The sequence below is a fragment of the Salmo salar genome, chromosome 04, assembly GCF_965601325.2.
Source record: "Salmo salar chromosome 04, fSalSal1, whole genome shotgun sequence".
Lineage (NCBI taxonomy): Eukaryota > Metazoa > Chordata > Actinopteri > Salmoniformes > Salmonidae > Salmo > Salmo salar.
The window spans coordinates 3,002,501-3,015,000 of record NC_138294.1 but is presented as its reverse complement, the minus strand read 5'-3'; the positions used below and the strand labels follow the sequence as shown (position 1 = coordinate 3,015,000).

The window sequence follows — 12,500 nt, the reverse complement described above, 5'->3', positions numbered from 1 at the left end:
CTCCCCCCTCTAACCGCATCCTCTCTATGCCGCCTCCGCCTCACCCCTCACCACCTCCTCTCTCCTCTTCCCCCCCCCCCCTCTCCTCCTCCCTCCTCCCCTCCCTCCTGTCCTTGTTCCTGCCCAAACACCAAACTGCAAGACAGTGGACTGGCAGACCCACTGTGTGTGTCCCATGTTTTCACAGGGTGACTAACAGTATTAAAGTCTCTCAGCATAATCACTAAATCACATTCACTATAGTTACTGTGGGGACCTGTTTATATTCAGATCCCCCCTTTCCTCTGGCTAGCCTGTTTATATTCAGACCCCCCCTTTCCTCTGGCTAGCCTGTTTATATTCAGACCCCCCTTTCCTCTGGCTAGCCTGTCTATATTCAGACCCCCCCCCCTTTCCTCTGGCTAGCCTGTTTATATTCAGACCCCCCCTTTCCTCTGGCTAGCCTGTTTATATCCAGACCCCCCTTTCCTCTGGCTAGCCTGTCTATATCCAGACCCCCCTTTCCTCTGGCTAGCCTGTTTATATTCAGACCCCCCCTTTCCTCTGGCTAGCCTGTCTATATTCAGACCCCCCCTTTCCTCTGGCTAGCCTGTCTATATTCAGACCCCCCCCTTTCCTCTGGCTAGCCTGTTTATATTCAGACCCCCCTTTCCTCTGGCTAGCCTGTTTATATTCAGACCCCCCCTTTCCTCTGGCTAGCCTGTCTATATTCAGATCCCCCCTTTCCTCTGGCTAGCCTGTCTATATTCAGACCCCCCCCCCCTTTCCTCTGGCTAGCCTGTTTATATTCAGACCCCCCTTTCCTCTGGCTAGCCTGTCTATATTCAGACCCCCCCTTTCCTCTGGCTAGCCTGTTTATATTAAGACCCCCCTTTCCTCTGGCTAGCCTGTCTATATTCAGACCCCCCCCCTTTCCTCTGGATAGCCTGTTTATATTCAGACCCCCCTTTTCCTCTGGCTAGCCTGTTTATATTCAGATCCCCCCTTTCCTCTGGCTAGCCTGTTTATATTCAGACCCCCCTTTCCTCTGGCTAGCCTGTCTATATTCAGACCCCCCCCCCCCCTTTCCTCTGGCTAGCCTGTCTATAATCAGACCCCCCTTTCCTCTGGCTAGCCTGTCTAGATTCAGACCCCCCTTTCCTCTGGCTAGCCTGTTTATATTCAGATCCCCCCTTTCCTCTGGCTAGCCTGTTTATATTCAGATCCCCCCTTTCCTCTGGCTAGCCTGTTTATATTCAGACCCCCCCCCCCCTTTCCTCTGGCTAGCCTGTTTATATTCAGACCCCCCCTTTTCCTCTGGCTAGCCTGTCTATATCCAGACCCCCCCTTTCCTCTGGCTAGCCTGTTTATATTCAGACCCCCCCCCCTTTCCTCTGGCTAGCCTGTTTATATTCAGACCCCCCCCTTTCCTCTGGCTAGCCTGTCTAGATTCAGACCCCCCTTTCCTCTGGCTAGCCTGTTTATATTCAGACCACCCCTTTCCTCTGGCTAGCCTGTCTAGATTCAGACCCCCCTTTCCTGTGGCCTTGCCCCCCCTCCCTCCCTCCTCCCTCCCCTCCCTCCCCCCTCGTGACCCCCGTGTGCAGACATGAGGTCAAGCTCCAGAGATCACAGGGGGAGGGGGGGGGGGGTAAGATCAGGCCAAACATAGAGCCCCATACCAGAACCTCTCCCTTCCCCTGGTCTGTGTGTGTGTGTGTGTGTGTGTGTGTGTGTGTGTGTGTGTGTGTGTGTGTGTGTGTGTGTGTGTGTGAGCACTCTTGCAGAAACCTCAGCTCAGGGAAATTCAAATGAGGGAGTAACAGAGTGAGAACAAGAGAAAGAGAGAGAGAATGGGAGAGAGAATGAGAGAGGGGAGAGATACAGAGAGAGAGGGGAGAGAGGGGAGAGATACAGATGAGAGAGGGGAGAGAGGGGAGAGATACAGAGAGAGAGAGGGGAGAGAGGGAGAGATAATGAGAGAGAGAGGAGAGAGAGTCAGAATTAGAGAGAGAGGGGGGGAGAGAGAGGGGAGAGACAGAGAATGAGAGATAGAGGGGGAGAGAGAGAGGGGGAGAGAGACAGAGAGAGAGAGATACAGAGAGAGAGAGACACAGAGAGAGATACAGAGAGAGACAGAGAGAGATAGAGAGAGAGTCAGAATTAGAGAGAGAGAGGGGGGAGAGAGAGGGGAGAGACAGAGAATGAGAGATAGAGGGGGAGAGAGAGGGGGGAGAGAGAGAGAGAGGGGGAGAGGTTGCTGAAGTTGCAGGTTAGCTAATGTGTAGATCTGAAGAGATTTGCAGAGACCATTTTCTCTCCCTCCCCCTCTCTCTCCCCTATGCCTTCCCTCTCTCCCCCCTCTCCTCTCCCTGGTTGTGTATCTGTTGTTAGTTTATGGCATTAGCGTTACAAGCAGTGTGTGTGTGTGTGTGTGTGTGTGTGTGTGTGTATACACATGCTGATTAGAATCCAGTTCTCCACACACTCACATGCATGTCAACACAACACTAACAGGTAGATGGGATGCTCTGGACCAACACAACACTAACGGGTAGATGGGATGTTCTGGACCCAACACAACACTACTCCCTCCATTTACCACCTCCTCCCTCCCTCCCATGTCTCCTTCTCCCTCCCTCCCTCCCTCCCTCCCTCCCTCCCTCCCTCCCTCCCTCCAATGTCTCCTTCTCCTCCCTCCCTCCAATGTCTCCTTCTCCCTCCCTCCCTCCAATGTCTCCTTCTCCCCTCCCCTCCCTCCAATGTCTCCTTCTCCCTCCCTCCCTCCCTCCCTCCCTCCCTCCCTCCAATGTCTCCTTCTCCCTCCCTCCCTCCTTCTCCCTCTCTCCAATGTCTCCTTCTCCCTCCCTCCCTCCCTCTCCCTCCCTCCCTTTAATGTCTCCTTCTTCTCCCTCCCTCCCTCCCTCCCTCCCTCCCTCCCTCCCTACCTTTAAGGTCTCCCTCCAGGTTCAGTATGATGCTCTGGTCTCCATCTTGTTTCCCGCTGCCTAGAATCATCCAGCTCTCCAGACTGTCAGAGTCCACACTGGAGCTCCTCCTCTTTGGGGCGGATTTTCTGCTAGGGGGTGGGGTCAACAACATAATAAATGGTATTATTCATTGATGACTGTTAATGACGCAGCACTAACGGCCAGTTAATCAGAACCAGCGTGGAGTTGGTTCTGGACCGTGCTCCATCTGGGTCTGGAGTACTGACACCGAGGCTGCCTTCTTTGTGGGCTTTACTCGGACTCGTCTCAGGATGGTAAGTTGGTGGTTGAAGATATCCCTCTAGTGGTGTGGGGGCTATAGCCGTCCTCGTCTCAGGATGGTAAGTTGGTGGTTGAAGATATCCCTCTAGTGGTGTGGGGGCTATAGCCGTCCTCGTCTCAGGATGGTAAGTTGGTGGTTGAAGATATCCCTCTAGTGGTGTGGGGGCTATACTCGGCCTCGTCTCAGGATGGTAAGTTGGTGGTTGAAGATATCCCTCTAGTGGTGTGGGGGCTATAGCCGGCCTCGTCTCAGGATGGTAAGTTGGTGGTTGAAGATATCCCTCTAGTGGTGTGGGGGCTATAGCCGGCCTCGTCTCAGGATGGTAAGATTGGTGGTTGAAGATATCCCTCTAGTGGTGTGGGGGCTATAGCCGGCCTCGTCTCAGGATGGTAAGTTGGTGGTTGAAGATATCCCTCTAGTGGTGTGGGGGCTATAGCCGGCCTCGTCTCAGGATGGTAAGTTGGTGGTTGAAGATATCCCTCTAGTGGTGTGGGGGCTACAGCCGGCCTCGTCTCAGGATGGTAAGTTGGTGGTTGAAGATATCCCTCTAGTGGTGTGGGGGCTATAGCCGGCCTCGTCTCAGGATGGTAAGTTGGTGGTTGAAGATATCCCTCTAGTGGTGTGGGGGCTATACTCGGCCTCGTCTCAGGATGGTAAGTTGGTGGTTGAAGATATCCCTCTAGTGGTGTGGGGGCTATAGCCGTCCTCGTCTCAGGATGGTAAGTTGGTGGTTGAAGATATCCCTCTAGTGGTGTGGGGGCTATAGCCGGCCTCGTCTCAGGATGGTAAGTTGGTGGTTGAAGATATCCCTCTAGTGGTGTGGGGGCTATACTCGGCCTCGTCTCAGGATGGTAAGTTGGTGGTTGAAGACATCCCTCTAGTGGTGTGGGGGCTATAGCCGGCCTCGTCTCAGGATGGTAAGTTGGTGGTTGAAGATATCCCTCTAGTGGTGTGGGGGCTATAGCCGTCCTCGTCTCAGGATGGTAAGTTGGTGGTTGCAGATATCCCTCTAGTGGTGTGGGGGCTATAGCCGGCCTCGTCTCAGGATGGTAAGTTGGTGGTTGAAGATATCCCTCTAGTGGTGTGGGGGCTATAGCCGGCCTCGTCTCAGGATGGTAAGTTGGTGGTTGAAGATATCCCTCTAGTGGTGTGGGGGCTATAGCCGGCCTCGTCTCAGGATGGTAAGTTGGTGGTTGAAGATATCCCTCTAGTGGTGTGGGGGCTATACACGGCCTCGTCTCAGGATGGTAAGTTGGTGGTTGAAGATATCCCTCTAGTGGTGTGGGGGCTATAGCCGGCCTCGTCTCAGGATGGTAAGTTGGTGGTTGAAGATATCCCTCTAGTGGTGTGGGGGCTATAGCCGGCCTCGTCTCAGGATGGTAAGTTGGTGGTTGAAGATATCCCTCTAGTGGTGTGGGGGCTATACTCGGCCTCGTCTCAGGATGGTAAGTTGGTGGTTGAAGATATCCCTCTAGTGGTGTGGGGGCTATAGCCGGCCTCGTCTCAGGATGGTAAGTTGGTGGTTGAAGGTATCCCTCTAGTGGTGTGGGGGCTATACTCGGCCTCGTCTCAGGATGGTAAGTTGGTGGTTGAAGATATCCCTCTAGTGGTGTGGGGGCTATAGCCGGCCTCGTCTCAGGATGGTAAGTTGGTGGTTGAAGATATCCCTCTAGTGGTGTGGGGGCTATAGCCGGCCTCGTCTCAGGATGGTAAGTTGGTGGTTGAAGATATCCCTCTAGTGGTGTGGGGGCTATACTCGGCCTTGTCTCAGGATGGTAAGTTGGTGGTTGAAGATATCCCTCTAGTGGTGTGGGGGCTGTGCTTTGGCAAAGTGGGTGGGGTTATATCCTGCCTGTTTGGCCCTGTCCGGGGGTATCGTCCGATGGGCCACAGTGTCTCCCAACCCCTCCTGTCTCAGCCTCCAGTATTTATGCTGCAGTAGTTTATGTGTCGAGGGGCTAGGGTCAGTCTGTTACATCTGGAGTATTTCTCCTGTCTTATCCGGTGTCCTGTGTGAATTTAAATATGCTCTCTCTAATTCTCTCTCTTTTTTATTTACCTTTATTTATACAGGTTTATTCTCATTGAGATAAATATCTCTTTTCCAAGAGAGACCTGGTCCAATAGCAGCAAGGGGAACAACGTTTCAGACAAAACAACTTACATTACACTCACACAACATTAAAACAAAACTATAAACACACATACAGTACAACAAAAACATACTACATTTAAAAAACACAAACATCTTGACTAAAAACAGCTGGCCTAAAAACGATTACACTCTTCTATAATATATATACACATCGATCAAGTGTTTAAACTCCGCCAACGAAACTAGATCGTCACATTTTAAAATGTTCAGGAGAGAATTCCAGGACCACGGAGATGAGTAACTAAAACTATTTCTACCGTGACCTGGTCTAATTTTTGGTAACTGTTAGAAGCAAATCAGAATGGGACCGTAATTGATTCTTATTTCCTGACCTGATTAAAAAAAAAAGAACAGAGATAAAATGGCATTTTACCCAATATGGCCTTATAAATCAGTGTATACCAGTGTTGAAGCCTACGCAAGGTCAATGACGACCAGCCAACAGCGCTTTCTTTCTCTCTCTCTCTCTCTCTCTCTCTCTCTCTCTCTCTCTCTCGGAGGACCTGAGCCCTAGGACCATGCCTCAGGACTACCTGACATGATGACTCCTTGCTGTCCCCAGTCCACCTGGCCGTGCTGCTGCTCCAGTTTCAACTGTTCTGCCTGCGGCTATGGAACCCTGACCTGTTCACCGGACGTGCTACCTGTCCCAGACCTGCTGTTTTCAACTCTCTAGAGACAGCAGGAGCGGTAGAGATACTCTCAAAGATCGGCTATGAAAAAGCCAACTGACACTTACTCTTGAGGTGCTGACCTGTTGCACCCTCGACAACCACTGTGATTATTATTATTTGACCCTGCTGGTCATTTATGAACATTTGAACATCTTGACCATGTTCTGTTATAATCTCCACCCGGCACAGCCAGAAGAGAACTGGTCCACCCCTCATAGCCTGGTTCCTCTCTAGGTTTCTAATCTCCACCCGGCACAGCCAGAAGAGGACTGGTCCACCCCTCATAGCCTGGTTCCTCTCTAGGTTTCTAATCTCCACCCCTCATAGCCTGGTTCCTCTCTAGGTTTCTAATCTCCACCCCTCATAGCCTGGTTCTTCTCTAGGTTTCTAATCTCCACCCCTCAGAGCCTGGTTCCTCTCTAGGTTTCTAATCTCCACCCAGCACAGCCAGAAGAGGACTGGTCCACCTCTCAGAGCCTGGTTCCTCTCTAGGTTTCTAATCTCCACCCAGCACAGCCAGAAGAGGACTGGCCCACCCCTCAGAGCCTGGTTCCTCTCTAGGTTTCTAATCTCCACCCAGCACAGCCAGAAGAGGACTGGTCCACCCCTCATAGCCTGGTTCCTCTCTAGGTTTCTAATCTCCACCCCTCAGAGCCTGGTTCCTCTCTAGGTTTCTAATCTCCACCCCTCAGAGCCTGGTTCCTCTCTAGGTTTCTTCCTAGGTTCCTGGCCTTTCTAGGGAGTTTTTCCTAGCCACCGTGCTTCTACACCTGCATTGCTTGCTGTTTGGGGTTTTAGGCTGGGTTTCTGTACAGCACTTTGATATATCAGCTGATGTAAGAAGGGCTTTATAAATAAATTTGATTTACACAGGCAGTCCAAATCTGATATTTCCCACACTAATTGCTCTTTTGACCAATCACATCAGATGTTTTTCAGAGCTGATTCTAGAAGGGGTTTGGTGTTTCTAGAGATCAATACCGTACCAGAGGGAATCACTACGAAATGTTTGGCACAACGTAACGTGGCCACTGGGAACAAGCCGAAGACACACACACACTGTCTCTGTACCTGTGGTGCCGGGGTCGAGGCCTGCAGGGATCCTTTCTTTAACCTCTGACCTTTCGCGCTACACACCCCGTCATCTTCCTCCGTGTTGTCTGACACCGTGATGACGTCGTCTTGACTCGAGTCGATGACTATCACCTCCTGGAACGACCTTTGGAGTCTGGGGTCGCCTTCGGAATGAAAGAGGAGAGTTATGGGGGTTTTGGAGTCTGGGGTCACCTTCAGAATGATAGAGGAGAGTTATGGGGGTTTGGGGTCGCCTTCGGAATGAAAGAGGAGAGTTATGGGGGTTTTGGAGTCTGGGGTCACCTTCAGAATGATAGAGGAGAGTTATGGGGGTTTTGTTTGGGGTCGCCTTCAGAATGATAGAGGAGAGTTATGGGGGTTTAGGGTCGCCTTCGGAATGAAAGAGGAGAGTTATGGGGGTTTTGTTTGGGGTCACCTTCGGAATGATAGAGGAGAGTTATGGGGGTTTGGGGTCGCCTTCAGAATGATAGAGGAGAGTTATGGGGGTTTTGGAGTCTGGGGTCACCTACAGAATGATAGAGGAGAGTTATGGGGGTTTGGGGTCACCTTCAGAATGATAGAGGAGAGTTATGGGGGTTTTGTTTGGGGTCACCTTCAGAATGATAGAGGAGAGTTATGGGGGTTTGGGGTCACCTTCAGAATGATAGAGGAGAGTTATGGGGGTTTTGGAGTCTGGGGTCATCTTCAGAATGAAAGAGGAGAGTTATGGGGGTTTTGTTTGGGGTCGCCTTCAGAATGATAGAGGAGAGTTATGGGGGTTTTGCGTCTGGGGTCGCCTTCAGAATGATAGAGGAGAGTTATGGGGGTTATGGGGCAACGTAAGGAAATGGACACCAAAATAATAACTGATATACCCGTTGAAATAATGGTTATGTATCATCATTAGGGCTATAGAGGTAAACGGATTTCTACCGAACCGTTCAGGGACCTAGAATCAGTCAGCACTGTGAACCACAATGAATGAATGAAGAAATATATATGTATGATGGAACTAGAATGACGGAACTAGAATAATGGAACTAGAATGACGGGACTAGAATAATGGAACTAGAATAATGGAACTAGAATAATGGAACTAGAATGACGGAACTAGAATAATGGAACTAGAATAATGGAACTAGAATAATGGAACTAGAATGACGGAACTAGAATAATGGAACTAGAATAATGGAACTAGAATAATGGAACTAGAATAATGGAACTAGAATAACGGAACTAGAATAATGGAACTAGAATGACGGAACTAGAATAATGGAACTAGAATAATGGAACTAGAATAATGGAACTAGAATAACGGAACTAGAATAATGGAACTAGAATAACGGAACTAGAATAACGGAACTAGAATGACGGGACTAGAATGACGGAACTAGAATGACGGAACTAGAATGACGGAACTAGAATAATGGAACTAGAATGACGGAACTAGAATAATGGAACTAGAATGACGGAACTAGAATGACGGAACTAGAATGACGGGACTAGAATGACGGGACTAGAATGACGGAACTAGAATAACGGAACTAGAATAACGGAACTAGAATAACGGAACTAGAATAATGGAACTAGAATAATGGAACTAGAATAATGGAACTAGAATGACGGAACTAGAAGTTAAATGAGAAGTATATAGTACAACGAACCAGAGCCAACGGGTAGTTAGGCTGCTAGTTAACCATCTGAATGGAGGTGGTGTTCTGTGTTACTGCTAGTTAACCATCTGAATGGAGGTGGTGTTCTGTGTTACTGCTAGTTAACCATCTGAATGGAGGTGGTGTTCTGTGTTACTGCTAGTTAACCATCTGAATGGAGGTGGTGTTCTGTGTTACTGCTAGTTAACCATCTGAATGGAGGTGGTGTTCTGTGTTACTGCTAGTTAACCATCTGAATGGAGGTGGTGTTCTGTGTTACTGCTAGTTAACCATCTGAATGGAGGTGGTGTTCTGTGTTGCTGGTAGTTAACCATCTGAATGGAGGTGGTGTTCTGTGTTACTGCTAGTTAACCATCTGAATGGAGGTGGTGTTCTGTGTTACTGCTAGTTAACCATCAGAATGGAGGTGGTGTTCTGTGTTACTGCTAGTTAACCATCAGAATGGAGGTGGTGTTCTGTGTTACTGCTAGTTAACCATCTGAATGGAGGTGGTGTTCTGTGTTACTGCTAGTTAACCATCTGAATGGAGGTGGTGTTCTGTGTTACTGCTAGTTAACCATCTGAATGGAGGTGGTGTTCTGTGTTACTGCTAGTTAACCATCTGAATGGAGGTGGTGTTCTGTGTTACTGCTAGTTAACCATCTGAATGGAGGTGGTGTTCTGTGTTGCTGGTAGTTAACCATCTGAATGGAGGTGGTGTTCTGTGTTACTGCTAGTTAACCATCTGAATGGAGGTGGTGTTCTGTGTTACTGCTAGTTAACCATCAGAATGGAGGTGGTGTTCTGTGTTACTGCTAGTTAACCATCAGAATGGAGGTGGTGTTCTGTGTTACTGCTAGTTAACCATCTGAATGGAGGTGGTGTTCTGTGTTACTGCTAGTTAACCATCTGAATGGAGGTGGTGTTCTGTGTTACTGCTAGTTAACCATCTGAATGGAGGTGGCGTTCTGTGTTACTGCTAGTTAACCATCTGAATGGAGGTGGTGTTCTGTGTTACTGCTAGTTAACCATCTGAATGGAGAGGGTGTTCTGTGTTACTGCTAGTTAACCATCTGAATGGAGGTGGTGTTCTGTGTTACTGCTAGTTAACCATCTGAATGGAGGTGGCGTTCTGTGTTACTGCTAGTTAACCATCTGAATGGAGGTGGCGTTCTGTGTTACTGCTAGTTAACCATCTGAATGGAGGTGGTGTTCTGTGTTACTGCTAGTTAACCATCTGAATGGAGGTGGTGTTCTGTGTTACTGCTAGTTAACCATCTGAATGGAGGTGGTGTTCTGTGTTACTGCTAGTTAACCATCTGAATGGAGGTGGCGTTCTGTGTTACTGCTAGTTAACCATCTGAATGGAGGTGGCGTTCTGTGTTACTGCTAGTTAACCATCTGAATGGAGGTGGTGTTCTGTGTTACTGCTAGTTAACCATCTGAATGGAGGTGGTGTTCTGTGTTACTGCTAGTTAACCATCTGAATGGAGGTGGTGTTCTGTGTTACTGCTAGTTAACCATCTGAATGGAGGTGGTGTTCTGTGTTACTGCTAGTTAACCATCTGAATGGAGGTGGCGTTCTGTGTTACTGCTAGTTAACCATCTGAATGGAGGTGGCGTTCTGTGTTACTGCTAGTTAACCATCTGAATGGAGGTGGCGTTCTGTGTTACTGCTAGTTAACCATCTGAATGGAGGTGGCGTTCTGTGTTACTGTTAGTTAACCATCTGAATGGAGGTGGCGTTCTGTGTTACTGTTAGTTAACCATCTGAATGGAGGTGGCGTTCTGTGTTACTGCTAGTTAACCATCTGAATGGAGGTGGCGTTCTGTGTTACTGCTAGTTAACCATCTGAATGGAGGTGGTGTTCTGTGTTACTGCTAGTTAACCATCTGAATGGAGGTGGCGTTCTGTGTTACTGCTAGTTAACCATCTGAATGGAGGTGGTGTTCTGTGTTACTGCTAGTTAACCATCTGAATGGAGGTGGTGTTCTGTGTTACTGCTAGTTAACCATCTGAATGGAGGTGGTGTTCTGTGTTACTGCTAGTTAACCATCTGAATGGAGGTGGTGTTCTGTGTTACTGCTAGTTAACCATCTGAATGGAGGTGGTGTTCTGTGTTACTGCTAGTTAACCATCTGAATGGAGGTGGTGTTCTGTGTTACTGCTAGTTAACCATCTGAATGGAGGTGGTGTTCTGTGTTACTGCTAGTTAACCATCTGAATGGAGGTGGTGTTCTGTGTTACTGCTAGTTAACCATCTGAATGGAGGTGGCGTTCTGTGTTACTGCTAGTTAACCATCTGAATGGAGGTGGCGTTCTGTGTTACTGCTAGTTAACCATCTGAATGGAGGTGGTGTTCTGTGTTACTGCTAGTTAACCATCTGAATGGAGGTGGTGTTCTGTGTTACTGCTAGTTAACCATCTGAATGGAGGTGGCGTTCTGTGTTACTGCTAGTTAACCATCTGAATGGAGGTGGCGTTCTGTGTTACTGCTAGTTAACCATCTGAATGGAGGTGGTGTTCTGTGTTACTGCTAGTTAACCATCTGAATGGAGGTGGCGTTCTGTGTTACTGCTAGTTAACCATCTGAATGGAGGTGGCGTTCTGTGTTACTGCTAGTTAACCATCTGAATGGAGGTGGCGTTCTGTGTTACTGCTAGTTAACCATCTGAATGGAGGTGGCGTTCTGTGTTACTGCTAGTTAACCATCTGAATGGAGATGGCGTTCTGCGTTACTGCTAGTTAACCATCTGAATGGAGGTGGCGTTCTGTGTTACTGCTAGTTAACCATCTGAATGGAGGTGGTGTTCTGTGTTACTGCTAGTTAACCATCTGAATGGAGGTGGCGTTCTGTGTTACTGCTAGTTAACCATCTGAATGGAGGTGGCGTTCTGTGTTACTGCTAGTTAACCATCTGAATGGAGGTGGCGTTCTGTGTTACTGCTAGTTAACCATCTGAATGGAGGTGGCGTTCTGTGTTACTGCTAGTTAACCATCTGAATGGAGGTGGTGTTCTGTGTTACTGCTAGTTAACCATCTGAATGGAGGTGGTGTTCTGTGTTACTGCTAGTTAACCATCTGAATGGAGGTGGTGTTCTGTGTTACTGCTAGTTAACCATCTGAATGGAGGTGGTGTTCTGTGTTACTGCTAGTTAACCATCTGAATGGAGGTGGTGTTCTGTGTTACTGCTAGTTAACCATCTGAATGGAGGTGGTGTTCTGTGTTACTGCTAGTTAACCATCTGAATGGAGGTGGTGTTCTGTGTTACTGCTAGTTAACCATCTGAATGGAGGTGGTGTTCTGTGTTACTGCTAGTTAACCATCTGAATGGAGGTGGTGTTCTGTGTTACTGCTAGTTAACCATCTGAATGGAGGTGGTGTTCTGTGTTACTGCTAGTTAACCATCTGAATGGAGGTGGCGTTCTGTGTTACTGCTAGTTAACCATCTGAATGGAGGTGGCGTTCTGTGTTACTGCTAGTTAACCATCTGAATGGAGGTGGCGTTCTGTGTTACTGCTAGTTAACCATCTGAATGGAGGTGGCGTTCTGTGTTACTGCTAGTTAACCATCTGAATGGAGGTGGCGTTCTGTGTTACTGCTAGTTAACCATCTGAATGGAGGTGGCGTTCTGTGTTACTGCTAGTTAACCATCTGAATGGAGGTGGCGTTCTGTGTTACTGCTAGTTAA

At 48.5% G+C, this 12,500-nt stretch overlaps 1 protein-coding gene across 1 annotated transcript in view; it reads right to left on the bottom strand.

Moving 5' to 3' along the window:
• LOC123742397 (uncharacterized) overlaps positions 1 to 12,500 on the bottom strand; it is a 23,239-nt gene that overhangs the window by 2,788 nt on the left and 7,951 nt on the right. Inside the window, exons 3-4 of the mRNA XM_082973923.1 lie at positions 7,153 to 7,319; positions 2,928 to 3,057 (exon numbers count right to left, since the gene is read on the bottom strand). Of these exons, the coding sequence (XP_082830049.1) occupies positions 2,928 to 3,057; positions 7,153 to 7,319 (297 nt within the window). The remainder of the gene's footprint in view (positions 1 to 2,927; positions 3,058 to 7,152; positions 7,320 to 12,500) is intronic.